We start from the raw sequence: 27,649 nt of genomic DNA on the forward strand, positions 1-27,649 counted from the left end.
CTCAGTTGGTTATTTTTTATTGAATTATTATTTTAATGGTTTAACTCCTTCGACTTGTATTAGTCTGTCATGTTGTCTTATTACAACATTTCAATCCTGTTTGAGAAAAAAAAAAAAGTGGAGTGAGTCAATGATAACTGAACAGTGAAAGGCCTCCACACAGACTGTGAACCTGCATCCAGGAGGAACTGGGGTGAGAGCGCAGCTGCTACAGGAGGATGCAGAGTTCAACAATAAAGGTTTTAATTAAGTTTCCTTCCTCCGTGTTTCCACGAGCAGAACAATCAGTTAAAAACACATTTGTATTTTATTTTGCATCTTCAGTTACAGTTAAACTGCTGCTGATGAAATGATACACAAGTCCATTCCTGTGCTGTTAGAAACACAAAGATGTATCATATACTTCTCTTCCAACAGATGTCAGTCTTTCTCCATTACACACATTTCCCTTCAGGCCTGGTGCGGTCAACCTTTGATTTATATCTCAAATTAGAAAATGTTCAACATCCATTAAAGCACCAGATAAGTCAGAAGAGCTGCGACCATCAAAGTGAAGAAACATGAAAAGCAGATTAAAGTAGATGCTGAACAATCAGAGACACAAACGGTGAGAGGAGCTGCAGCGTTTCCACAAACACACTGAGAATTTCCACTGGTACAACAACGAGCTGTGAGGAAACCAGCACAGACACACACCATCAGTGTCACACTCACAGTGTTGCCCCTGACATGTCAAATGTACTTTTCATCTCTTCTCAGATCTGTTATGGTTACATGAGACAACGGGGCCCCTCCCACTTACAGACTGACCCCGAGACTGAGGGAGACACAAAACAGCTGGTTGCATCCTTTCTAGTTGTTTTGTGTGTCTTTGTGGTCATCTTGTGTTTTTGGAGTCATTTTGAGTGTCTGTAGTTGTTTTCAGCCTCATTTTGCTTCTTTTTTGTCCTTTTTATGATTGTTTTGTGTAACTTTGTGACTATCTTGTTGTGTTATTGTTTTCTGGTTGTTTTGTGTCTCTTTGTCATTTGAGTTTCCAACAAGATATATCAAGTCACTTTAACCAGAGTCTCTGATCCAGCGGGCCCCTGATGCCTCGGGCCCTTGGGCCTGTGATGTATCCACATTAATACACCTCAGTCTTTGTTGTTTTCACTGAGGTCACTTCCTGGTCTCGACCGTCGCCCCTCCCACTGAGCAGGGGACCGACCCTCGTCCCCGAGAGCAGCAGACGAGTAACCAGAGCTCTGCGCCTGCAGCTTAGCCTGAAGGCGGCAGCGTCGCAGCCCCCCCCCCTTTTCTCCCACAAACAATTTGCATGAAAAGATCTGATGAAATGCATGTTGGGTCAAAGCAGATGATGTTACATTATTTTCCAGAGAGAGATTCTGGGCTCTGGCGTCCCAGACACACATCTGATGTGAGGCAACCAACAAAACAAACAAACACTGTCCTGAATTAGAAATTTAAATCCTAGAACAAGAGTCAATCTAGGTCCAGGAAATCCGCCCTGAGACGGTTCCGGTGGGGCGCAGGGACGGGATCACGGCTCCATATTTAGCAGTATGCCTCTCCTTGTTGCTCTGGTGCACTGTCCATTTCCACCACATACGTGGTTCCTGTGGAGGGTTTGTGGCCGTTCACCGGCAGTTCTAGCGGCGCCTCGGCGTCGCTGGGCGCAGCCGTCAGGTACATGTCCCACATCTGCTCGGGGAGGTCCAGCTCCATCATCTTCTGCTTGATCATCAGGCTCTTCTCGATGGTCCGCCGCTTGTATTTAAACTCTATGATGGTCTTGGTGTACCTGTTCAGCGCCGTCACTGCAGAGCCCATACAGGTGCCGAAGGAGCCCCATGCCAAGCTGAGAGGAAACAGAGTTAGACCGACGTCAGCACATCTGTCTCACTGCAGCTCCTGTGTTTTCAATCACTCGCTGTTTACTGTATGTTACAGTCACTGTCAGCCAGTGTGTGGATTCTACTACAGTAGAACTACAGCAGCGTCCACAGCATGTTCACCACTGTTGCACTAGAGGCAGATGTTTCCGTTGTGTGACCCTGCACTGGTCGGTGATGATGCAACATGACGATGATTAGTGAGGGTCAGAAATCTGAGAAAGGCCACACTCTGGAGATACCAGAGCTGACTTATGTCGAGACAATGGAATAATTCTCCTGTTGCCTAACAGAGCTTTGTTTTCTGGAGATAATGGGATAACAATCCTGTTACCAGAGAGGTAATAAAATATATGCAAGTATGGCCTTTCTCAGCTTCTGTAGAATTTACTGCTCACTAACGAGGAAACTAATCAGCATCTGCTGCATTGAGTGAACGAGGGAGTAACTTCAGACACAGCTCGTCTGAGGGCTGGTTTCACTGTTAAAGAACAACTCGGGGTTTTGAAGCCGGGACTTATTTTCCATGTTTTTGGGTGTAAATAACTGAAAGGAATGGAAATCTTTGGAAACGGTGCAGTGATGAACAACAGAACCGCTGCTGCAATAAGAACAACAGGGTTTATACCCAACATGCTCAGTTTATTAGGGACGCCAAGCTAAAACACAAATCCTCCATCATGAAGAATCTCATGTTCAGTTTGTGTTGAATTTGTGGTGAAAAGGTGTTGATTCAACTGTGTGATCATTGTGGAGGATGTAGTTTGTGACGCTGTGAACATGTTTCTATAATTTGATTAAACCACAGAAACGTCTCTCTGTATGAGACCATTACAGTTAAACAGCAACACACATTACTTCCTCTAAAATCAATGAATGAGTGAACTTTATTTATATAACGTCTCTAATGCAAACAACGCAGCTCAAAGAGCTTCACAATAAAAAAACACAGGTTTAAAACTAAACATGTACAAAAGGAAGGTTTGTGCAGCTTTAACACAGTGTGTTAATGTTACAATAAAAATAATGAAATAGTTGAATCGACACCTTTTCAAAACATTTTAAATAAAAACTGAACATTTCAACCTTTAATAAGGAGGATTTAACTGTTCTATCAGGCTGCAATAGTTTTAGCTAATTGTGCCTAGTAAACTTCCAACAGAGTGAATGTGTAAATATCTAAATAATAATTAACTACGGGGCTATTATCAGCCAAGTCTGGCTCCTGTAAAACTATGAGCCTGTGGCGTTGATGCAGTTTCGTTCCGTCTGTCCCTTCAGACCACCACAGACTGGGGACGACCTGTTCAGTTTATGTTCCTCTCAGAAAGCTGGAGCCTAATGTCAACACTCACATGTTAATCTTAGTTCATGTTATTTCAGCACCTGCCGAGTCAGGGCGGCTCTCACACTGAGGCTGTGTCTGACCCCACTCCTCGTGTCTCACAGTGCACCACATTAGTCTCATTCAGTGCCACGATGTCCATGATGTGTTCACTGCTCTCTGCCAACAGTCTCAGTGCAACACAGCACATGAGAGAATCAGCAGCGAGCCGCTCTACAGCTCTGTGACGACACACGGTGATGATCATTAGTGTGATGAGTGACAGTAAATGTCTGAAATCTCAATTCACTGCTGACTACAATGAAGTGTGTGTTTTTTGAGCAGCAGGGGTCTGACATCAGGCAGCGTGAAGTGTCCTGGGTCCAGATGTGGTAAATAACCAGACAGTGAAAACTGAGCAGGAGTGATGGAGTAACGTGCAGAGAGCTTGAACCGCTGCTGGGACTTAACATCGTCCTAGAGTCTGTGAACTATCTTTAGGTCCCACCCCCTCAGGTACTGGACCAATCAAAATGAAATCACAGCTGTGACATCATCATTTCTGGGATATACAGAATACCTGAAGAATTTTCATTTCAGTTTGACTTTAAACCAACAAGTTCTGATGATACATTTAGATGTAGACGTAAAAAAAAAGCACTTACACATAAGACCAGCTGTAGTCCCAGGTCTTGGGCCTCCAGTCTTCTGGCCCCATGGCAACAGCCAGCTGGAATATGGTGGTAAACATCATGTGGGCCACCATCCCACAAAGGCCTGAGGACAAGAGCACATCAGTGTGTTTTCTGCGGTAAAATGAACAAAGCAACCCTCAACACTTCCGTCACACAGTGTAAACTCATCTTTCTTATCAACAAACGCTGCAAGTGAAAGAAAATCTACAGTTTAATGGCGTCGCGACAGTGAATTCAACAGATGTCTTCGCAAACGTGCTTCAGTGGCGCTCCTTGATCAATCGATGTATCAAACCTGCCCCATTTTAGATAAATGGTTGTGATTGGCCTGACCCACAGACTGTGATTACAAATGGACGTAGACTCTGGGTCTGAACACTGAAGCCAGTGCTGAAGAGCCTTAAACCTTCATTCTCTCTACCGACCATCAGGGGGCGACTCCACTGGTTGTAAACAGAGTCTGATTGTATTGAAGTCTATGGGAAAATGTCTCCACTTCTCTCTGATTTATTACCTCAGTAACGTTTTCCTGATGAGTTTATGTCTCAGTCTCTAGTTTCAAATCTTCACCAATACAACATGATGTTTAGTTTTTAAATTATGATCCATTTGGAGGAAAATAGACCATAAAGCAGGGGATGGATTAGGGCGGGGCTACTGTGTGATTGACAGACTGTACCTGCCAATCAGGATAGAGGATGGAGCAGGTCAGCTCCACCCCTCACTCCTCCTCAGCTCCACCTTCTCCTCCAAATATGGTTTCTTCTGGTTTCAAACAACCAAGATGGCATCAGACAAATTACAAACTGAGGCTTCAGAGCAGCAGCTCACAGACCAGTGGTGACGTCACAGTGGGTCGACACTCGGCCTGACCAGTCACAGGCCAGTGACACATCATTCATTTAACTCACTGTTGATTCCAATGCTTCTGTTGATGATGAACATCAGCTACTCTCACCACTGACCTGTGGGTTTTTCAGTGCAGAATGAGAAGCACTGGTTGTTTAAAGAGCAGACGTTCACTGACGGTTTGTGTGTGGGAGCCTGACACACGCTCTTACTTTTATCTTCAGCCCCTCAACAAACACTGATGTGTAATATTCAGACTGGGTGAGGTGAACTGGGCTGTGCCTCTCTGTTATCTCCCTGCTGCATCCTGGCTCACTCCCATCCAGCTGTCTGCCCCTCCACAGCTGCTTTTCTTGGGATTAACTCCCAACAACAGGGGGGGATGGGAGTCAGGGGACGGGGGAGTAGAGGGGGGCGGCAGGGAGGGAGCTCCTCTGGTCAGGTCTTGGCACAGCCCAAACCGCTGCCCCAGCTCCAATCCGATTAGTCCACAAACCAGCAAATCCTCCGAGGCAGCGAGTGGACGCAGCACAGTTGCTGCTGTGTGCTCACTGGTGCAGCCTGACCTGCTGCCCCGCTCCCTCACAGCAAAGTCGTCTTGTCTCAGATTGTTTTATAAGAGAACAGATTTTCTTTTTGTCTTTGAATAAAAGCGAAGGAAATAAATCTGATTTAGATGTTTTTTTCTATTTCAAAAAAAAAAATATTGTTTTGGAGTTAATTTGTTGCAAGTTGAAGAAGAATAACTGGGCTGTGGACGTTATTACAAAAACATGATGGTACAGTGTGAGACTGTATCTGCTCTTTGAGCTGTAGGTGAATATAAATACCTCTCAGGGGCAAAAATCATCTCTTGCCACAGTCAAAAAACACCAGAATAGATTTTTTTCAGTAATAAATCTGTACGCTGAAGCTTTTTTAAACAAGTTATGATACGATTGATGTGATTTGTGATCAACTGATTTGTCTTTAATGAGGAATAAACTACATGTGTATATTATAAAAGCAAATAATCTTTCAAGGCTTTAAATTTAGATTTTCATTATTGCATTTACCAATGAAATATTCTCTCACATTCCATCTCATTCCTGGTTTGTCTTATACATTAAAGCTCCACACAGTCTAAAGGCAGATGTCCATGTGTTTGTGATTATAAAGCAGGTCTAGGTTCTATATTAATACTGTGAAAGTATCAAAGCCTCAGTCCACAGAGAAATGCACACAGCCTGTATTCAGACACTGAGCCTTAAAACCAGCCGTCAGGACTTCTGCAACTTTGTGACAACAAAGAAGTCATTGCTATCAGCCACGCCTCAAGCCCCGCCCACCTGGACCCACCTGTATCAGGAGGCGGGGACAAACAGCCTGTATGGTCGATAAGGTTGGAGGACTGATGATGTGTCAGTACTGTGTTCTTGGGTCAACAAGTGAACTGATGCTCCTGTCTTTTGTATTTGATCCAGACTAATGCAACCAGAGAAGCTGCAGGTCTCTGACCACACCCACTAGAGTTACCCTCAACCAATCAGATTATCTCTGCCTCAGAGCAATGTTTGTATAACTGTGGCTGCAATCAGACCCACCATGGGATTTCAACGTGTAGCAGCTTTATCACAGCAGGAGGTCGACAGCTGCTCTCATTCAAAAACATTAGATACACCCACGCCAACATCACACACACACACACACACACACACACACTCTCAGTAAAGCTGCTGTCCACTTGTTTGAATGAAATACTGACAGACAGAAAACTCCGGAGCTTCTGCTGCTGTGTTACCTGACAGGGCAGTGCACAAGGCAGCGAAGGCACTGAGCTTCAGTTTGTTCATGATACTGAAGCAGGGACACTGCTCCAGGGTCATCAGAGCCCCCCCTGTGAAGAGCAGGGTGAGGTACAGACTCTCAGCTGCGATACACAACCAGAGGACCCCTGGGAACACAAAGAACACAGGGAGGGAGGGGGTGGAGATATGGAGAGAGAATGAGTTGTGTTGTCCTGATAATACCCAGTCCCTGATGAGTAATCCCACTTGTCTGAAGGCAGACATACATGAGGGCTCAACAGGTCTGCTCCTTTCAGGTCTGGAGATCTGAATCTGATCGTCTGGACTGGATGGATTTATAAAATCAGGACAGCAGCCAAAGCTGGATCACCAACCCAACTACCCCAGGGCCCGAGCCGTCCTTGCCAGCGGCCCCAAAACTGCCAAGTTTACTTCATATCAACTAGTTGTGCTGTTTAAGAATTTGCTACGATGGGCCCCGACATTACTGAGCGTTGTGGCCCCGGTGTCGTAGAGGAGCAGAGACTCACAACTGTTCATTTATTTACTGTAGTTTTAAGACCTTTTATTTTGTAGTGTATTGATGTGTATATTTCTAAATGCAAACTGATTCACTGTAACTGACACAGAAAACCTGGAGCAAAATATTATTATTCATTATTATTTTATTAGCCATTTATAAGTCTCAAGTATTTCCTTATTCATTTATAATTAATTAACCATTTAGGCCATAACATTGTTAAATGTGGTCACAATTCCCTAAATGTCTGATATTGTCTGACCAACAGTGTGAAAACCAAAGAAATTCAGTGTAATGTTAAAGAAAATGTATTTAGATTTTTTTTAAAATCACCAAACATCACCAACTAACGTGACAGCCAAGTATCCAGTTAATCAACTTATGATTTCAGCTCTGAAGAACTGGTTGAAACTATACTGGGGGGCCACAGGGGAGAAGCAACAAATTTTTTGTCCCAGGTCCCTGTTGGAGGTTGAGCCGGCCCTGCAGCAGCTACTAATGTGACTTGTTAACAACATGCAAGTGTAGGTTCTGTGTTTTGGTGAAAAGTTCTTAAATGACGTCTGTATTTTCATACACTTGGCCAATCACAGTTGTGCAGGAAGTAGAAGGACAGTGTGTAAATAAATTCAATCTGAATCTGCAAAGTTCCTGATAACTTGAGTTGTCTGATAAATTTAGCTGAGTAAGAAGTAAAATATTTCCCTCTGAAGTGCAGTTGAAGGATATTAATCATATAAAATTTAAATATGAGGAACTAAGTATGAATACTTCAGTGTATCACTAGTTTAATGTTATGCCAAAATAAACCAATCAAAAGTAGTGGAAAGTCAAAAATGTGTGCAAATTCTGTGTTGTTGATGAAGATATGTTTGATAAAAGTTGATGTTTGACACATTCAGTTTCCTTAATTACAGTTGAAGTTAAAGTAAATGTTGAAAAGGAAGTAACTCTGTTGGTGCTGTAACATGTCCTAACTGTGCTCAGGAATGCATCACACAGCCTCTCTATAAATCAACACTTTGAGCTTTTTACCGACCTCTTTCGTGCTCTGGTGCGATCTCTGAGAAGTCTCGACAGTCAAACCCTGTGATCAGAAGAAAAAAATACAGTAAAATTAAGTTATTGTTGTAGAATGAACTTTTTGAAAAATTAGATTTCCTAATCATTTTTTAGGGAGTTTCCTGGAAGAAAATATGTAATTTGGTAATAATTACAGAACAAATAAAACTTTTCTTTACAGGTTTGATCTACTGGCTGTTTTTTTGTACCAGGATGTGAACGTGTTTCTTTCTGCTGTAAAGTTGGACATTTCAACATGAGAGTCTACGGGGACCGACTCACTGCTGGAGCCAGTGGTCAGTCAAAGAACTGCAGCGTGCAGCACTTTGTTGGTTTCGATTTCAGCGCTTGGTTTCTACAAACATGGACGGTTGACAGCCACAGCTGGAGATGTGAAGTGATGTCATCAGGTCAGATGATACCTGATGTGATGACATCAGCGGCTGTGGATGGAAGGTAGAGTGGGTCGTCTACTAATCATGAGGTTGGTGGTTTGATTTCCGGCTCCTCTTGTCTGCACGTTGAAGTGTCCGTGGGGATGATACTGAACCCTGAGGGCTGCTCCATCAGGAGAGATGTATGAAGGGATGTATGAACGTGTGAGTGAATGGGTGAATGAGCAGAGTATTGTGAAGCACTGAGCAGTCGATACGACTAGAACAGCGACATACAGGCGCAGTGTATTTACCTTTTGGAGTTGTTCCTTTACTGTTCCTGAGGAACTGGCCTCATATATTGGTCAAGTCAGTTGTATTACGAGAGCTTATGAAACCAAATGGGACGGCTTGCATGCAACGCTCAGAGAAATAGTTTTAATCCAGTTCTGACTAACAGTAGCTTTGTGATCAATGTTTAAAACAAAATCTTACAAAAACAGTGCATTTGCCTTTTCTGCATTCAGACGATAGTTTCACTTCCTGAGATGCACACAGAGAAGTGCTTTACTCAAAATTACACAGACTTCACTCTTGCAGTTCCCTGTAGTGTTGAGTGCCTTGCTGAGGGGCACGTCATCAGCCAAGGGAAAACGCCCTGAAAACATGTTTCCTAATTCAGCTTCTTTCTTCAAGCGATTAGATCTGAACAAAAAATACTTAATTTATTTTTTTTCTCAAAGTGATCTTGCTGGATGTTTGTTTCTCACTGTTCTACTCATTGGTTTAAAAAACTGTCAGTCAAATCTGATCAAACCGCATCCACACAGTCATCAGTGAATCAAATTATGATTTATGATGCTGAATATTTGATGTTTCTGTAGCTTTACTTGAACATTTGAATACAGGTCTGTTCATTTGTATTTCTACCCTGTCGTGTTTCTTTCTTCTGCTGCTTCTCTTCTCTGAACACTTCTTCACCATAGATTCAAATTGCAGATAAACTTGCTTTTTACTTGCTGATGTAATTTCCTGGTAAAATAATTAAAGATTTTAAAGTAAATATTATGTTCTTTTGACTTCAATTACAGGTTATGAGACACCTGCTCACAGTGTTAATGAATCTTCTGGAGTCCAGGTTGGTTTTGAATTTTTTTTCTGACTTTTTTTGTTTGGCACCTTTAAAATTGTCCTTTTAGAGGTGAAGCTGTCAGGAGCCCAAATTATCAAAAATGATACAGTTGCTCATAAAAATGTACAAATCTTAAGTCATAATCACTGAATATGACTCTTGATCACTTCTACGCTGTTAAAATTGTCTTTCATAATTCATAAGAGCAAGTTCAGCAGAAATAAAGTGAAAGAAATAAAACAAATACAAACTATTTAAATCATTTAAAATACCAAAAATTCTCTCAGACACAGATGAGGTTCTGTACGACAGCACAGTTTTCTCACCTCGTCTCTACACGACAAATCAATAAAGTTGCGTTATGTCATTTCACTGCAAAATCTGTTACGTGTCCGTCTGGAGGACGGATCTCACTGCTGCTCTTGAGGTTTCTTTCATTTTTTTTTAGCAAGTTTTCCCTGATATCAATGGAGGGTCTTAACTTACTGACTCTAGAGAGACATTTATAACCTGCAGATTTTAACAAGAGCTGCCTCTTCACAATCACTTCCTGTCTTTAAACACCTTGCTGAAGCTGAGGGGGTCACAGTCTGATTAGTTCCTGGTCTTACCGTTCATGTCGGCGGCCTGCTCGCAGGAGAAAAATATGCCTGTGTGGAACTTCCTCAACAGAAACTTCTCCTCTCCGGTCTCAAAGATGTACTGCACCAGCCGGGTGTCGTTGATGTTGGAGCTGTTGAAGCGGATGCAGAACCACTGCTTCACTTTGACCGGTGGTCCTGTGCAGAAGGGTTTGGCCACCTTCCTGGTCCCCTCGCACCAGTAGCTGGTGGTCACCGCTGATAAGGCAAAGGCAAACGCCACAAAGTTGAGGGTGAGCGCCAGAGAAGCCCGCCGCCCGTGCTCTAGCCTCATGGTCGAGGCCAGGCCAAAAAGGAGATGAAATGAAAAGGCAACTAATCCTGGCTTTCGATATGTAGCCACCGTGTTTCTCCTCCCAGCAGATATATCAAATCTTCGTAATCTTGTTGCCCTTGGGGCTGCTTGGGTGAGACTTGTGTATATCCCTCCGCTGGCTCTAATGACGTGCTGCCACCTTGATTTATGGATTCTTTCTCTCCACTTGCACAGAAACAATAGAAACCCATTGCAGCCCAATGACTCTTTGTTTTCCTCTGCTTCATTTGAACTCTTTCAATCTTCACTCTCTGCTGCTCGTCCAAGCCCATCGCTCCTCCCCTTCTATAAATCTTTGCCTGAAATATTATCCATTACAAATGGCAAATTATATTCCAGACTTCCTTTGAGCATATTAATAAGAAAAAAGATTACTATGGTCTTATATTATAATCCAGGACAAGGCTCTTCCTGTTCATATTTGCCCTGATTTTTCTGCATTTCATGTCAAAGCATATCTCTAAGTAATTGCAGCCACAGGCATAAGCTCAAATGCCTGTCTTACAGTCGGTGACCCATGACATAATGTGCACAGTCTCATATGAAAATCCATCCATAATGTGTGTGTGGATGCAGTGCAAATCTCTTCACGTCTAATAACCTGCTGATCGTGAAAATGAAGACAAACTACTTACAGAAGTGTGTGAAGGAGAAGACAGATGTCAGGAGAAAACATCTGCTGCCTTTACTTTCTATAATTTTCCATCACTCCATTAAATTTATCATAAAACCCTGCAGCTCAGACTCTTGGTAACAAACATGTCACCTTTGGTTTGAACTGTAATTTGAGCTGATGGGAATATCATTAGTTTTACAGGTATTTAATCATGAACCAAAGACTTGGATGAATTAAAATTTTGACCTCATGGTGTCTCTAGAGAAGAAGTTAAGGGAAGTTATTACCGCTCATCCTGTGGGGAACATGAACATGTGTAGTAAATTGCATGGCAATTTAATAGTTGTTGGGATATTTAATTCAAAACCACAAATATCAGCCTTATGGTGGTGTTAGAGTTAAAGTTAGGGGATCACCAAAGTCACCAGGGTTCATCATCTTGGAACCACGAATCATTTCATGGAATTTGATCCAACAGTGGTTGAGATGTTTCAGTCTGAACCAAAGTAGTTGACCTATCCCCGCACTTTAGCTTTTATTTATAGAATACTGGACAGTTGTACTTCTTTATGCCCCTGACAGTATTTAAATAAAATTACTCTTTAGTTGACCTGTTTGACATCAAAGGCAACAAACCAAAAAGGTTTGAAACAAACGTATTGATGTCAAAATCAGCATCAAGCTCTAAGAAAAGAAAGGTTAGTCTGTCTGTCAGTTCACTGACCCACACTGAAATATCTCAACAAATGTAGGATGGATCACCATGAAATTTGTCCAGTCATTCAAGGTGCCCGGAACAGTGAAACCAACAGACTTTGATGGTGATCCCCTGACCTTATTTTTGCCGCCACCATAACAGTTTTTACTTCAGATACTTTGGCAACGACTGGACGGATTGTCTGATTTGGTGAACACATTCATGTTCCTCAGGATAAATCGTGATAACATTCTTATCTAGTGCCACCGGCAGGTCAACACTTCAGTACTAGAACTAAGTACCTTCAACACTATGACATTACCATCAGCGTTGGCATTTAGCTCCAATCACTGCTGCTAGAAAGTCTGCGGGCTCATGACGTGATCTGGTTTCACACCATAAACATGAACAGAACCTGGACAAAAAACTTCAATATCCCATCAATCACATCAACCTTGTCATGTTTCTGTGCCAAATCCCAAATACACTGAATTAAAAGGTTTGGATGAGTCACGCAAACTGAAACATCAAAGCTTGAAGAGATACAGTTCTCCAGGATTATTCAGATTTAAGTCCTCTACTGTACTTTGAGAAGCACAACACTGATCATGTTGAACTTGTGTAGGTACAATTTGTTTTGCACATGACAACAGTTTAGAGCTGAAGCCATGTTGAACGATTTTCTACCAAGACCACCACCAGCAGCGGCCCCTCCTTCAGCGGTACAACCCCGGTGTGCCTTGAATTCAGTTGGTCAGCTAATGACCCAATAACAGCAACGAACTCCTCTTCAGGCTCGTAAAGAGTTTCAGAGACATATTGGTATCGGACAGCAGCAAGAAGAGAAAGGAGAAAGGTGGTGCAGAGACAGGTGGAATAAAAAAGAAAAAAAACACACTGGGGGAGGACACAGTGAAATGTTCCACAATAACAGATATTTCTGAGCTTCCAGTAAAGACCCAGCAGGTGAAATGCTAAGCAGCAGTGTTGTAGTTAGCTGCTAACTCAGGTAATATTACATTTAGCAAGTATAGCCAGCCCTCTGCTTGTATTAGCTGACTGTTTCGCTGTGGTATGAACAGCGAACTAATCCAGGAAGCTGAAATATAAAACACTTTTACATTAGTTTGTTTTGTTCCTGTTCTTGTTTTGCGGCCTCAGGACTGAGGAGACAGGGTTAAGGAGGAGGTAGCAGGAAAAACACAGCTACAGGTGTGAACTGCACAATGTCAGATAGACATTAATGGCAGCGGCTGCGGCTGGCTGCCTGTCTGCACTGGAATCACCTCCTCCCCCCTTTCCCCCCTCCCCTGGAGCAAATTGTCTTGAGTCATTGTGTTGTAAGATGTGTTTGTTTATATATGCTTATGTTGCCGAGGTTTTTTTCCCGAATCCCACACTGTACCCCCCCCCAGGAGTATAGTTTGGGTTCTGTTATTTTTTTCTCTGTGTTTTGGTGCGCTCTGCACCAATCACCAGAAAAAATTCCTTGTACGTGAAAACATACTTGGCAATAAACCTGATTCTGATTCTGGAAAAAAAAAAAACAGTTTTGTAATATTGCAGAATTATATTACAGAAAATTACAGGACAGATATATAAAGTTGACAGCAGTGTAGTTCCCCTGAATACAAAGAGATTATTCTGAACATTAGCTTCCATGTAATAAAAATGCAAACACAGGACAAATAAGTTTAGCATTACGCTTGATGAAGTCGTAAGCCTATTGTACAGTGAATATTTCCTGTACTCATCCCTTTTTACATAAGAAATACCTGCAAATAAAAAGCTGTAATACCAGAGAACAACAGGCAGATGTGAGGCTTCAGTGTCTTTCCCCTGAGAGAGGGACGCTCCACAATTTTATGACAAAACCTAAATGTTACGTGATTATGTAAAAGCATACAATGATATTACAGACTACAGAAGGATTTGAGATTTCCTAATCTGATTTTGCAAAGGTAGATATGTGGAGTTCCAGAGAGACGCTCCCAGATTAGATTTGCTGGTTGGAAAGTCTAACATTAGAAAAAATATATTCCCAATAAATTTGTATTAACTGTCCATTACAGTCATCAAATATTTTTGGCACTACACTCTGCAGCGAGCTGCAGGATTATAATGAGCCATGCGTCGCTTTGTTTACCACCATGTCAGATTTAAGCAGTGGCCTCTTGGTCCCTGACGCATGAGAATCACCGATAGATTACTGCAGATTAATGTTGGAGCCAGTCACAGTATCTGTCTCACACATGTCTGATAATACACCAGGAATTCTGTGTGCTCTCATCTTTATCACCTGTAAATACAATCAGGTAAGTCCAGGTGATGGCCTGATGATCTGTTAACCCAGCTGACTGCACTGGTGAATATGTTGCAGTTAGTATTTATGACTTAAACAAGAAATAATGAATTTAATGAACATGAGTCATCTATTTAATTTATTATAGTTTATTATAGTAATTACAACAACAAAAGTGAGCTACAGATGGATGTATCAGCTATATTAGCATTTGTACCCTCTGCCCTTTTTACATGAGGAGATCACATTTTTTTTTGCATGTGTTACTATAGCAAGGACACATTTATAAGGCTGATGAACCAGCGCTCGTCCAGCTGATTAGTTTGTTTGTGAAACCAGTGAAGTCCTGTCAGCACCACCTGACCGCACATTTACTCAGTTGTTGTACTTAACTTTGAAGTAATTGTACTTTATTAAATATTTCCAATTTGTTCAACTTTATAAAAGAAAAACTTGTATCTTTCAGTCCAATACAATTTTTTTGCAGCAGCACTTTGTTTCTTCCTCCTTTTTCCTCCATTAAGCAAGAGAAAAGAAAATCTATCATATCCTTAATTTTAAATATTTATTTTAATCTCAGATTTATATCAGTAAAATCAGAGCAGATCACAAGTTCTAACCCTAACCCAAAGTGAGTTATATGTTGAATAAAGGCACAAGTCAGACACAAGTTTATATGACAAAAAAAACGTCTCTTAGAACAAACTTAGGCTGATTAAAATGAAAAACCAGGATAAATCTATGTTTCAGATTAAACAGCAGAAAAAAGGCACACTGCATTAAATGATGGAAAATAACAGATAATACCATCCAATGAGATTAAAGCAGCTTTAGTCCCATTTCCTGCACAAAAAGAATCAACCCCCACTGACCATCTCCAAACCAGTCACACACTGGGAATACTGGTGTCCTCCCACCTTCATCCTCATACATTCATGTGGGTTAAAGCCTCTTTTAGCTTCACTACAATGAGCCTCTGTCGTCTGAGAGCTCAACACGTACGCTCATATCGGTTCTTTTAATTACCTTCACTCGCTGCGGTTTCGGCACCACTGCAGCAGATGGTCTTGTAATCTGGTCTGAGACTATCACACCGGAGACAGATAATCTCATCCCATTGTGGAGGAGCAGTCTGCACCACAGGGCTGCACGACGACCCCCAGCGTCCACACAGGACAAAAACTCAGGAACCTGTCATCATAATAAAAGTATTATAATTTTTTTTTTTTTAATGTTTCATAGATGACAAACAAAATATGTTTAGTAGATTTTGCTCCAAAGTAAAACTGGCCGACAGGAAATTATGACTTTTTTATAATTAGAAAATAAAACAAATGAGCAAAAAAGGACTGAAGCTAAATTAAAATACTGTTAAATAAAATATCTTGGACAGAAGGAAAGTGAATCACAGCGAGGAAGAGGTGGTTGGATGAGAGGCAGGGTGGATCTCTGTGATGTGGAGAAACAGACAAAGGCTTGACAGCATCCTGCCTCTACTACCAATCATGTCTCATGTGTAGTGTGATGTAACTAAGTATTACAGTGAGTTATTAAACTCAGAGTTTGCAGATGTGATTATTGTTTGAGCAAAATGCCACAAATGACATAAAGCTCTCCAGATGTTGACCTTTCCAGCGTTATCCACCTGGTGTATTTAATCTTCTGCTTATACCTCCAGTATTTAACCGTGTCATAGTAGAGTGACGTGGTTATCCCCCTAATCTTCCTGACAGCTGTCTGGATTTAGGTAGTGATGACCATAATCCCGTTTGGCACCTTGAGGGGCTGCCAGGGTGAACACAAGGCAGAGTAACGCGAAGAAACGCTGCAGAGGTTTTACCCCCAAAACACCGGAGAGAGAAAAGAAGCGGTGGTTTGGCAGGATGGGGAACACTAAGAGCAGCGCTCTGTCCAAGGGGCTCCTGGAGGATCTGAAATCCAACACAAAATACTCAGAGACCGAGCTGTGCACTTGGTACCAGTCCTTCCTGAAGGAGTGTCCCAGCGGGAAGATCAGCAAGGAGCAGTTTGAGGGCATCTACGCCAGCTTCTTCCCAAACGCAGACCCCACGGCGTATGCACGGCACGTTTTCAGGAGTTTTGACACCAATGCGGACGGCACTTTGGACTTTAAGGAGTACATCGTCGCTCTGCATCTCACCTCCGGGGGAAAGACTCTGCAGAAGCTGGAGTGGGCGTTCGCTCTGTACGACGTGGACGGGAACGGAACCATCAGCAAAAATGAAATCCAAGAGATCGTTAGGGTACTTACACCTTCTCCTTCATCGTGGTGCTGCAGGAAACAGGACGCTGTGTAGCTGCCTGAAGTTTATTTAATAAAAATTAGCTTCATCCCTGCATAATTATATAATTAATACATTTTGATTTCCATTCTGCCTCAATCCAAAAGCTTTTCACTTTTACATGGATAAATATTTAAAAAAAAAAAAAACAAAAAAAAAAAAAACATGGCATATTGCTATAAAACCTTTGTCTGGCTATTTAATCCTTTGCTCCCTGGAAACATCTTTGTTATGTAGCTGAATGGGATTGTGAGTGAGTTGTTATGGTGTTCAATCCATTAAGCTATGCAAAGTTTGCAATAATCAATTTACACAGTAACAACCAGGCAATCAGTGATCAATTAATCTGCCAATTACATCACTGAATAACGTGTAGTTTTTAAAAATGTGGGTCAACTGACCTTCAGTTTTGCAGGTTGTAATTTTTTTTAAATTGCTTATTTAGCCAAGAAAACAGGCCCAGATTATCAAATGATAAATGAATGCAGAGAAAAGCATTGAATAGTTATCGATTGATGCTTGACGAAATTGCTGCTGAGTAATTTTCTTATTGTTTCAGTAACTGAAGCCACTGTAAAGTACACAGAGAGTTTCTATTCTATGCAAGAATCATCCATATTTCATGATGAAACTCTGCATGAACCATTAAAGACATGTTCAAAAATTACTCCCATGCAGTCAATATTCAACATGATCCCTACTGAGGACCAGAAGAACCTCCCCGAGGATGAAAACACACCGGAGAAGAGGGCTGAAAAAATCTGGGAATTCTTTGGGAAGAAGGATAACGGTAACTCACCCCTCACTCACTCGCTCTCAGGAAGTATGGACACCTGTAGCACCGGCCTCTCTCACACCTCTCCTGTCTACACCGTACTAACTCTGCTTTTGTCCTTTCACAGATAAAATCTCAGAGGGAGAATTCATTCAGGGCGTGATGGACAACAAGGACATCTTGCGGTTGATACAATATGATGAACCTCAGAAAATTAAAGACAAGCTGAAAGAGAAGAAGCAGTAGTCTATGCGCAGGAAAAGACTAGATAAGACTGTTTTATTTTTCTGTTTACATTCTCACATGATCCGGCTGCTTGTTCGCTTGACCCATGATTCTCTTTTTTCCTCTTTTTAAGGTCTTAGCAGCCGAACAGTGTTGTGTTTTTGTCTTTGTATATATATATATATATATATATATATATATATATATATATATATATATATACTGCCCTACAAAGCCGAAATGCAGCATTAGGTGAAAACTGACCAGAATGTGAGTGAGTGATGTGAGTTTGTAACTGTATAAATAAGACAAAAACTAAAACGTGAACTGTAATGTAATTTAAAGAGAAAAAATGAACACCAGATAAACTAATTTAGCTGAATGCTAACAAGCCTACCTGACAGAGTAGCAATAACTGCTGTGAATGATTTAATGTGGCTTTAAATCACATATTTAATGTATTTGATCAAAGATTAATTAATTAAATTAGTTAACTATTGTCTAATAGTAAATGACAAAAGAAAGAAGTGACTGCACTCGGACTAGCTAGTAAGAGCTAAAGGTGAAACTTTTTCCTATTCCTGGAACTGAAAAATCAATTTTGATGCCCTAACATCTAGTTTGAGTTTTTTTTTTTTTTTTTAAATCAGTTTCTATTCTTCATTAATAAAATACATAATAATAAACAAAAGCTAAATCTTAAATGGTAATGGAGAGAAAAGAAAGAAACACAGGATAAACTAGTCCAGCTAAATGCCAGCTAGCCTCTGTAGCTTCATTTCATGTAGTTAAGCCGCCGTTAAAATCACATAACTTAAAGTTACTGATGAAATATTAACTCATTACAGTAGCTCATGACTTTATAATCTACTTTTCTTCATCAAACGAAGAGAAAGAAGATATTGTTTTTGCCAAAACACTGGAAACACTATTTAAATGTTGTTAATCACAGGTATAAGGATGAATTATCAGCATGAATAAGTTTTACACCTTGTATGCACGTTTCAAACAGTCTGTATTTCCCTCTCTTTGACTGTGTAAGGCAGTATAAAGCTTAATATCCCAACTCGATGTCCATACACATTTAACAGAGCTTAATCATGACCCCTCGCATCTGCCAGTCCAGTGTTTACTGACAGCTAATTTACTCTCTCACGTCTGGCAGGGTACTCACATGTTTTCTCACACCTGGATTCATTCATTCATTAGGTTGATTGCAAGAAAGTCGGGCAGAGAGCTCCTTATGAGGGGAATTAGGCTCAGGCTAACAATCCGCCTGTATCAGCCAATCCTATTAGGAGCTGAAGGTCAGTCGAGACAAACCTCCTCACTCGAGTGTCTAGTTACGATGACGGGGGCTCGGTACAATGAAGAATACACTGCTGACAGGCTTACACTACATATGCTTCTCTGGACAGCTCCACACAGTCCAGCTATAACTTTAAATCCATTCTCATTGCCACTTTTTTTAATTTTTGTTTTAGTTATAAATATTCTTAGGCAAGCTAAGTGATGAAGGGCATATCAGTGCAAACGATCAGAGTGTTTAAAGCATGGAATATGTAATGACAACAGTGTATGTTCACTTAAAACATTTGCCTTTTACCACTGAGATGGATGGATAGTCATTGACAAGGACAGAAGAAAAGGGTAACTCCTGTGCAAACTTTGAATATGTAGCTATTTGTGTAAGTTTTTGAAACCACTTTTTTGTTTACAGGTACCCTGTCGAGTTTTATAATGCATTGTGTGTATCCTTGAAGCCTACAAACGTGTCGAATACAGTCACATCTATAATTAAATCAAAAAAGACTTTCACCTCTGCTGTGGTGGTTAAGGTGCAATTTTCCATATTTGTTTCATTTTATTTATCTGTACATTGGAACACATTTGAAGTTCCATGAAGATATTATAGCTTAAACTGGTGTATATGATTAAACAAGTTGTACCAACTGAACACTGTTACATTAATTTGCCCTGTTGTGTGGCGTGTGTTGCAGTTGTGTTTTCAGGTTAAAAGGAGGATTCATTAATAGTGCCTTGCTTTGTTTACAGAGTGAAACGTAAGGTTCAGCTCCCGTTACCACCTCTGACTCAACGAATTAACATGCATGGCTGCACACAAGGTTTTAGAAATACCCGGGTCCACAAACTGAGCTTGCTTGGGGCCCAGTTGAGCCAATAGCTCTCACAGTAATTGCCAAAGAACAATGTGATGAGGTCAGTTAGTGTTTGTGTTGAACAGCACAGGGACATAATCCTGCAAAGACTAAACTCTCAAAAACAAGAAAAACAGCAATAAAATGAGGGAATATTATTCAAAATAACAGAATAGGAACATTTCATTTGCCAAGATTTTTAACATGTAAAAAGTAAAAATAAGCTTGAAACAAATGAAATGCTCAAACATACAAACAAGCATATGTTGCCTTGACTTTATATACAGCCATCATACTTTTTTTATGCACCTGTTTTTCCTCTCTCACCTTCATCTCCTTCTCTCTTTCCTTTCCTCTCAGCCTCCTCACCTGGTCCTGAGCAGTGATTGATGCAGTCCCTTCATTTCCGTCCGTAAACACAGGGTCAATTAACATCACGACCTCTGCTAAAATAATCTAATCTAATCAAAAATAAAACATATTGGAGTCCCTCATTTTAACATTACTTGAAAGAAAAGTATTTCAGCTTTCATTAAAAGTTTATCTGATATTGTTTGGATGGAATTATTGTTAGCTAGCTAGCTAACATTAATGAATTAGCGTATTAGCTAGCTAGCTAATACCGCAATTAGCTAGCTAGCTAATTCGCTCAAATGAATGTCTCTGTTTAACGTGGCATGAGCAGCTGTTGGTCACAAGTTACTGAACAACAAACAGTCCGCAGGTGAAGTTCTCCAGCGCCCTGCGTCACGTTGAGGCGGGTTCACCTGTCCGTCCGGTTTGTTGATAAAATCAAAGAACCGCCGTTTGGAACAAAGATTGTACAGTATCGACAAGATCATTCACTCCACTCACACATGACGCAATCAATGACGCAGGTGATCAGGTGGTTAAAGAGGAAGCTCTTGGCGTTGTACAATATCTTTGAAGCACCGCAGTAGAATTATTTTATCTGTTTGTCAAAGGTGAAAGGTCACTGTGACCTCACAAAACACGTTTCTACAACACAGGAATTCATACACTAATTATGGCACAATTTAACTTAAATGTCTATAAGGATACAAATAAGTGAGAACATTTTACCAACAAAAGGTCAAAGGTCAACTTCACTGTGACGTAATGTTCTCTGAAAACACTCCTGACCATTATTCAGTGCTCTAACTCAGGGAGGGGACATTGTGACCATGTTTCATGATACTTGGCTGGTTGGAGGAGGAATACAACCAGAAGGCAGTAATTTCAGTTTACATTATACATTACTGCAGATAACTGGGTACTTTTTTTTGTTTAGTTTTTTTGTTGTTTTTTTAATATGAAATTCTGCAATAAAGGTCATACTCTGACAAAGAATGAGCCAAGACAACAACTCACAGAAGAAGCCAGTTACCTCAAAACAATGGCAGCAGGTTCCTGTAGTGAAACTGCTGGACGACCTGTGACTTTCACAGAAGCCAGATTGTTACGGCCAGAGAGCTGGATCAGAGCATCTCTGAAGCGTCAAGGCTCGTGGGATGCTACCTCTTGACAGTGGTCATTGGAGGGGCTAACCATGAACCATGAACCATGAACCATGAACCATGAACCATGAACCAGGTCCAATCTGCAGCGGCTCCATGATGATCTGCTGCTAACATCACAGTGCACCTTCCTTCCTGCTGCGTTGGCCGATCGGTGCACTGCTCTGCTGAACAGTGGTTGACTCTTGTCCCACAGAGTGTTTTTGGATTGGGAAATAGATGTTAAGAATCCACACTGCCTTTCTTTCCCCTCTGGATCCCTGGACTGGATCCAGAATTGTTGAAGCCGACCAAAAGGTCAGAAGTTTCAGCCGGTGCCAGGTGTGTGTTTGTGTCCCTCTGCTCAATACAATAGCTGAAAAACGTGAACACATAACTGCTCATTTCTAAAATCCCAACCTCTCAGTACAGTTACATAATGACACGCTGTGACATTTAATTTCCAAAGAGGAGATTTATTTTGGACACTGCATTCCACAGTACACCGTCTGGACAGAGGTCACCTATGATCAAACATTCGTAAAACATCAGGAACATCGGAGTGAATGCACGTTATGAAAATGTTCACCACAGAAGGGCAGTTAACTCAACTGTTACATCATCATGAAACTGTTGCTTCTTGTCAAGAACATTTAGTTGGAACATAATAACTTCTTACATTTAGTGCACAACATTGACACACACTGATTAAAACCTCTACAACAGATATGCTGTTTAAGAACCTGCACACAAAGCTGTTTGTCTTCAAAGAAAAGTCTGAACATACTGAATCCATCTGATTCAAATAAACAGCACTTTTCCTCTCCTCTCCTCTGATGAAAAAAACAGTTCTCAGCGTGTTGGTGATAAGGCAGGTAAGCATTTGTTTATTTTTTCACAGCAGTTTTTTTTTCTCGTGCCTGGCAGCTGGATTAAGATTAAGATTAAAAACTCAGGTAACTTTGTTATTTACTCGTCTCTGCCATAAAAAAGAACGACCGCAGAAAGGTAAGAGCCCAAATAAATCCAAAGAAGCTCGGCCACAACAAAATGTAAAGACGAAGACGAGGACACACACATAAACACAGACACATACTGTACATGCAGTCTTTGATCAAATGTGTTTTATCTGCGTTTGTGTAACTGGGATGAGGCAGCTGGCTTTTGCTCCACTGGATTGATCCGTATCAAAAATTTACCTCATCTTCTCTGTAATTTGGTGAATTTTTTCTTTCTGCCGTGCGTCGGCCCTTCTACTGACCAACGTCGTAAAGATATTCTCTGTACATTTACCAAAAATAAAACAAACAACATTATACAGTACAAACACCTCATTGGCCCGAACATCTGGGGCCTGTTAAACATCTGACAGCAAAATACATCTAGCCTGTATGTACAAATGTACACTGATGTGGAGTAGAATATATCAAGGACATTCCAGGTATATAACCGTTAGGCACTAACAGGTGTTTCAGTGTAACTTGGACCACCTTTTTCCTCCGGACTGATCCAAAACAGACCCTGGCCTCGATCCGATCGACCACGTGTTGGGACTTGTGCCGAGCATAATCAAATTCACATTCCAAAACACTGTGTGTGTGTGTGTTTTAAACAGTTGAGGTTACTGGATGTTAACGCTGTACACTTGAAGTCTAGTTTGTTTTTTTTTTCTTCTGAGAAAGCTCCTAACTTGATTCTGTCACTCACAGAAAACCTTGTGTAAATTCAATGACTATACCAAAAACAACCATCATGGTTCCACAAGTTGTGCAGTTCTCCATACACAGTAAAAGCAAGATATTCAAAACATGCATTTCCACCAAAATGAACCAGCAAAATATGAAAATATATCATATTCATTCTAAGATCTCAATATGCTTCAATATCTGTATCTAAAATAAAGGGAAATATCAATAATCAGACTTTTTTGTTGGTTTGGTTTACTCAAACTGGAAAAGTGTCGATTGAAGCTAAAACTAAACGATTCAAAATACATATATTTTTTTTAATAGTCTCAACTTTACAACAGGTAAACAGCAGAGTATGTTAAATAGCATTCAGTAAGCTAATGTTGATTATGATAGGGTTAAAATTTAGAAGGAACATGCTGGTTCTTTGATCCGTTACTGTTTCCTGGCCTCAGACTGCGTTAGTATGAACCTTTCCTCCTGTTGTTCCAGTCAGAGAGAGGATGAGCAGACTCCCTGTAGTCTGAACATGCCACTGTCCCTGGATCAGGTTGTTACAAGTGTTCTGGGACTCCGTGTTATAATACTGAAGACAGAACAGCTGATCCCAGGTCAGGTTGGTTTAAATGTCCATGTCCACTGGTCGAACTTCGCCGGTATTATTCTCCTTCACCCACAGCTCTCGGTCTTTGGCTGGATCCACGTTCTGCAGCAGCTGGTCGACCGGCTCCACCGTCTAGAAACACGTAAACAAAAACATCAGACATCAGCATTAGATCAGTTCCTTTATCATTATTATTATTATTATGTGATTATTATTGTCCTGTTTTAAAGGCTCCTTCAAATGCGGCTGAGAAACGTGTCCTTTGTTTCCAACAGGTGGATCTTACACAGCCCGACCCAAGATTCACTGAACACCAGTGATGAATCATTCTTCAAAAAGAGAAAAGGAAGACTCAGCTAATAAAACAGCAGCTGAGTATAACTAGGACGTCCTCCACATGGTCTATGTGGTCTTTGGAGGCCAAGCCTTTGTAGCCTGCATCCACCAAAGGAAGGAGCCCCTGAACTGGGACATCTCTACAGTCTACAGAAAGGAAGCTAATGGCAGCTGAACAGCCAGAAGCCAGTTAGCTTATCTTAGCTTAGCTTAAAATAAAGACTGGAGACAGAGGGAAACAGATTAAACGAACGAGATAAAGCTTGTTAATTAGTGATCTGTAAAGGTGCTCGCAGATGGATTTTGGTACATTTGATCTATAGTAGCTGTTCATTTCCAAACCGCACAAAGCTAAGCTAACGAATAACAACACAAACCTGACCCCCTTCAGATGTGGTCCAGCAGGTCAGACTGCATTCTGACCACAGTGAGTTTTATCTGCATTTACACCTGCCATCCTCATCTAGATGGGACATCCAGATTCAGATAGTATGACTAGTTTGTGCCAAGAATCATCCTAAACTTCTGTAAAAATCTTCCCTTAAATTATATTTAATCACTTCACTGATGTGGCTTGTATCTGAGAGTCTTAGTGTCCTTTTCTGATATGAACGCTCTAGATAAGTTTCAAACCCTCCAACAGCATAAGTCTGGGTGAAATACTGAAATTCATTAAGTGTTACAGGAAAATAACCTTATTCAAAAGATCTCTGTACAATCATCTTTGATCTGTGTGTATCTTTCCTCTTTCCTCACAGCATCTTTTTTAATGGCACATTCCCACAGTGCTGTCACAGTGTGTCTCGTTAGATTTACAGGGTTCACATTGCCCCTCCTGAACACGCAGAGTGTGTGTGTGGGTTCCTCTGAGGCTCCGCGTGGTGACATGTGTCAGATTAAAAGTCTGACAGAGGAACGCTGATGGGTCGCTCTAATGCAGCGTCTACCCTCACCAACAGGCTCGACTGAAGGGGCGAGCAAGTCCTGTCAGATCCAGTAGAAATTTAATGTAAATCTAATAACGGTTTGTTTTGTTTGCTGATAAAATGATTGATTGCAAAAAAAGAGGTGGGTAAACTCTGTTGTCCGGGTGGGAACTAGAGGAACGTAAATAACCTCCAATCTGAGCAAAATCAACTGTGTTTTCAGGTGACAGTCATTCACTTTGAATCCACTCTCCATGACCTACAGCATGAATTAAACCAGGTGTCTGATCAAAGCCTGTTTTTAAAGCCTGTATTTGCCAAGTGAAATCTGGACAAACATTAAAAAGATCAGAGATTTAGTTGGACAACTACTATTTTTAAAAGTGATCTACTCACAGCTGCTTTCAATGAAACTTTAGGCCTTTTTTTTTTTTTTTAATATCTGCACTGAAATTATTCTGTATTTCCCTTTTCTACAGTTTTTTCTCAATATTTTTCAGTAGTATACAAATAAAGATTCTCTCTTGTCCACTAAACTTGACTCACAATCGGCTTGTACTGATGTCATGAGGCTACCAACATCTACGAGTAAAAGTCAAATTATTATGGATATAATCTGACATTTCCGTAATGTAAAGGCTACTGTGACTTTAGGTTGTATTTACGTCAGCCTGAGGTACATAGTGTGTGCACAGAGGACAGAGGACATTTGATATCAGTTTTGTTTTGAGTTTTGCTCATTTCCACAGGATAAAATCAAACAAATGACACAAATAACAATGAAAATTAATGTGCAGGAATAAAAGTGTAAAATTTACTCTGCATTTTTTAGGGAAAATTTGATTTTAACCAAATGAAAAACATTAGGAACCTGGATCTGATTTAAAGTTGTTGTTTTCTTGTAAGATTGATGGGAACATGTTGAACTCAAGCTCCCTCTTTAAGATATATACAGTATATGTTGTCACATATCTCATATATCAAAAGACTAAAATTGAGTGTTGTTTCCTAAACACAGAATCACAGTGAAAAAGATGAAAGCTCTGTTCATTATTGACAAGTTGTTCAATGAAAAGCAGGAGAACAAACACAGACTCACACTCTGATTGAACATGTCTGTCTCATGCCGCAGAGTCGTGTACTGGCGTAGATGCTGCTGAATCCACTCGATCCGGTCGACCTCCAGTTTCTCCAGCTCCTGAGGGGGAAGGAAGACGGATCAGCACCACAAACAACCAGCTCACCCTGGTGAGGAGCTGCACCTCCTCATGTTTGAGTCTCAGACAGAAGTGAGAAGGTTTTTTTTTTTTTGAAGAATTATTTTCTGACGAAGTTAGGAGAAGTCAAGAGATGTTAACATGAAAAACCAATGTGAAGTGTGCTTTTTTAAAAACAGGAGTCTGTCTAATCCAGACTACAGAGGAGGGGTTACCATGCTGGTGGTGACCATTTCTTCAAACCATTTCGACTGGGTTTGGTTGTACAGGTCCACGCAGCGCATCAGGTCGTCTCCTGGGGAACAGAACACAGTGAGAGGTCAGGGGTCAGCAGAGGTCTGCACTCAGTCCACAGGAGAAACAGCATTTTCACTGTTGTATTTCTGTTCCTAAATGTTTCTAATCCTCTGATTCAGCTCTGCATGTCTTGGTGGTACACAGTGTGATATGATCTGTCACATGTGCAGTAAGACCCTTCAGGACCAGCAGAGGGCGCTCAGAAGCCACTCATCAATGAGTTCACTCCATCACAGATGAATCATGGTTTAATGTGGACATGACGAGACACCACGACATGTTTTAGATGGAGGTAAGTACAGGATTAACATTTAATAAATGACATATAACTCACTACTGTCATTGTAAGCACGTATAAAAAATCTTTTATTCTTTTTTAAAGTATCAACATCTCCTATGTTGTTATAATATTACTTTTTCATTATGTGTTCATCCACCAGACTCCACTCACTGGTCCTCACAGGGGAACTTACCCGCTAATGACTTCTATCTGTTATAAACAGGGGCGTTGCTAGACATTAAACTCCACTGGGGCAATTTCAAAACCAGATTACTTGAGAAAGGCAAAAGGCACAGATGAAGACTTGATACCACTGGAAACAGTAAACTGCTGTTTATGTTGATGTGTGGTTTGTCGTGTAAACTCAGGAGTTAGCGAGGTATCGGGTTTGGAGATGGACGCAGAGCTCTGTGCAGAATATGATTAAATTTGATGTGAATTCACTGATGTTAATTTTATCACAGACCGTTTATCACAGCAGCTGGTGGGCAGCACCGCTGGTTTCACCTGATATTTGTATGGTAATCATGTGATGAGCCGTCCGCCAGCAAGTTAACAGAGACGAATGGGTGGATTTGGATGCATTGGTCGTAAACGGTTATTCTGCAGAGCCAAAGACATCAATGTTTCTGAAATGTGATCAGGACATTTAACTGGGGCACAGCAGATATTTACTGGGGCACGTGTCCCAGTAAAATGGGTCTGGTGACCCGATGATTATAAACCAGTTCCCTGAATTAAATAAAAACAAACCTTAAAAGATAGTTTTCAGTCCCTGTCTCTGGAAGCTGAACCTCTCTCTCTCTGCTGCACATTTCTGGGACAAACATGAAGAAGATCTCAGATTTGCTTTGACAGCTTCTATTTTTAAATCCTCTCTAAAATCCTTAACTGCTCACTTTATTAATTTTAATAGAAGAATCTTCACTGTAAATTGTTTAGCACTTGTGTTATCTCCACTGCTGCATCACAAATCAATCAGACATTTGTAACTTTTACCTTTACTCTGTTTGAGCTGCTTCTTTATTAACAAAATATTGTTTTTTTTATTATTTTATACTTGAATCTGAGAACTTCTTCAATCACTGACACTGCAGAGTCATTCAGACTGGCTTTTTGTAAAGGTGCAAAAA

At 40.8% G+C, this 27,649-nt stretch overlaps 3 protein-coding genes across 16 annotated transcripts in view; 1 reads left to right on the top strand and 2 right to left on the bottom strand.

The window, feature by feature from the left end:
* Window position 1: 1 nt before the first annotated feature.
* On the bottom strand, window positions 2–21,487 carry LOC139610033 (germ cell-specific gene 1-like protein). Its single transcript, XM_071465046.1, has 7 exons — window positions 20,000–21,487; window positions 15,237–15,401; window positions 10,250–10,894; window positions 8,110–8,157; window positions 6,544–6,696; window positions 3,885–3,996; window positions 2–1,861 (listed from the first exon to the last, which is right to left on the bottom strand). Exons 3-7 carry the CDS (start codon window positions 10,551–10,553, stop codon window positions 1,558–1,560), a joined length of 921 nt encoding a protein of 306 aa, XP_071321147.1. The 5' UTR covers window positions 10,554–10,894; window positions 15,237–15,401; window positions 20,000–21,487; the 3' UTR covers window positions 2–1,557.
* Window positions 15,856–19,470, top strand: rcvrna (recoverin a). Its single transcript, XM_071465047.1, has 3 exons — window positions 15,856–16,474; window positions 17,192–17,303; window positions 17,416–19,470. The coding sequence occupies exons 1-3, from the start codon at window positions 16,094–16,096 to the stop codon at window positions 17,532–17,534; spliced, it is 612 nt and encodes a 203-aa protein (XP_071321148.1). The 5' UTR covers window positions 15,856–16,093; the 3' UTR covers window positions 17,535–19,470.
* A 131-nt stretch (window positions 21,488–21,618) lies between the features above and the next one.
* LOC139610081 (growth arrest-specific protein 7-like) overlaps window positions 21,619–27,649 on the bottom strand; it is a 41,613-nt gene continuing 35,582 nt past the window's right edge. For all 14 annotated transcript variants that reach the window (XM_071465051.1, XM_071465055.1, XM_071465054.1 and 11 more), the window contains 3 exons: window positions 26,155–26,234; window positions 25,822–25,920; window positions 21,619–23,592 (listed from right to left, as the gene is read on the bottom strand). In XM_071465051.1, the coding sequence (XP_071321152.1) occupies window positions 23,479–23,592; window positions 25,822–25,920; window positions 26,155–26,234 (293 nt within the window). In that variant the 3' untranslated portion in view covers window positions 21,619–23,478. The remainder of the gene's footprint in view (window positions 23,593–25,821; window positions 25,921–26,154; window positions 26,235–27,649) is intronic.

This window comes from Trachinotus anak, unplaced genomic scaffold (assembly GCF_046630095.1).
Source record: "Trachinotus anak isolate AG129_WGS33_773 ecotype Australia unplaced genomic scaffold, CSIRO_AGI_Tana_v1 ptg000003l, whole genome shotgun sequence".
NCBI lineage: Eukaryota > Metazoa > Chordata > Actinopteri > Carangiformes > Carangidae > Trachinotus > Trachinotus anak.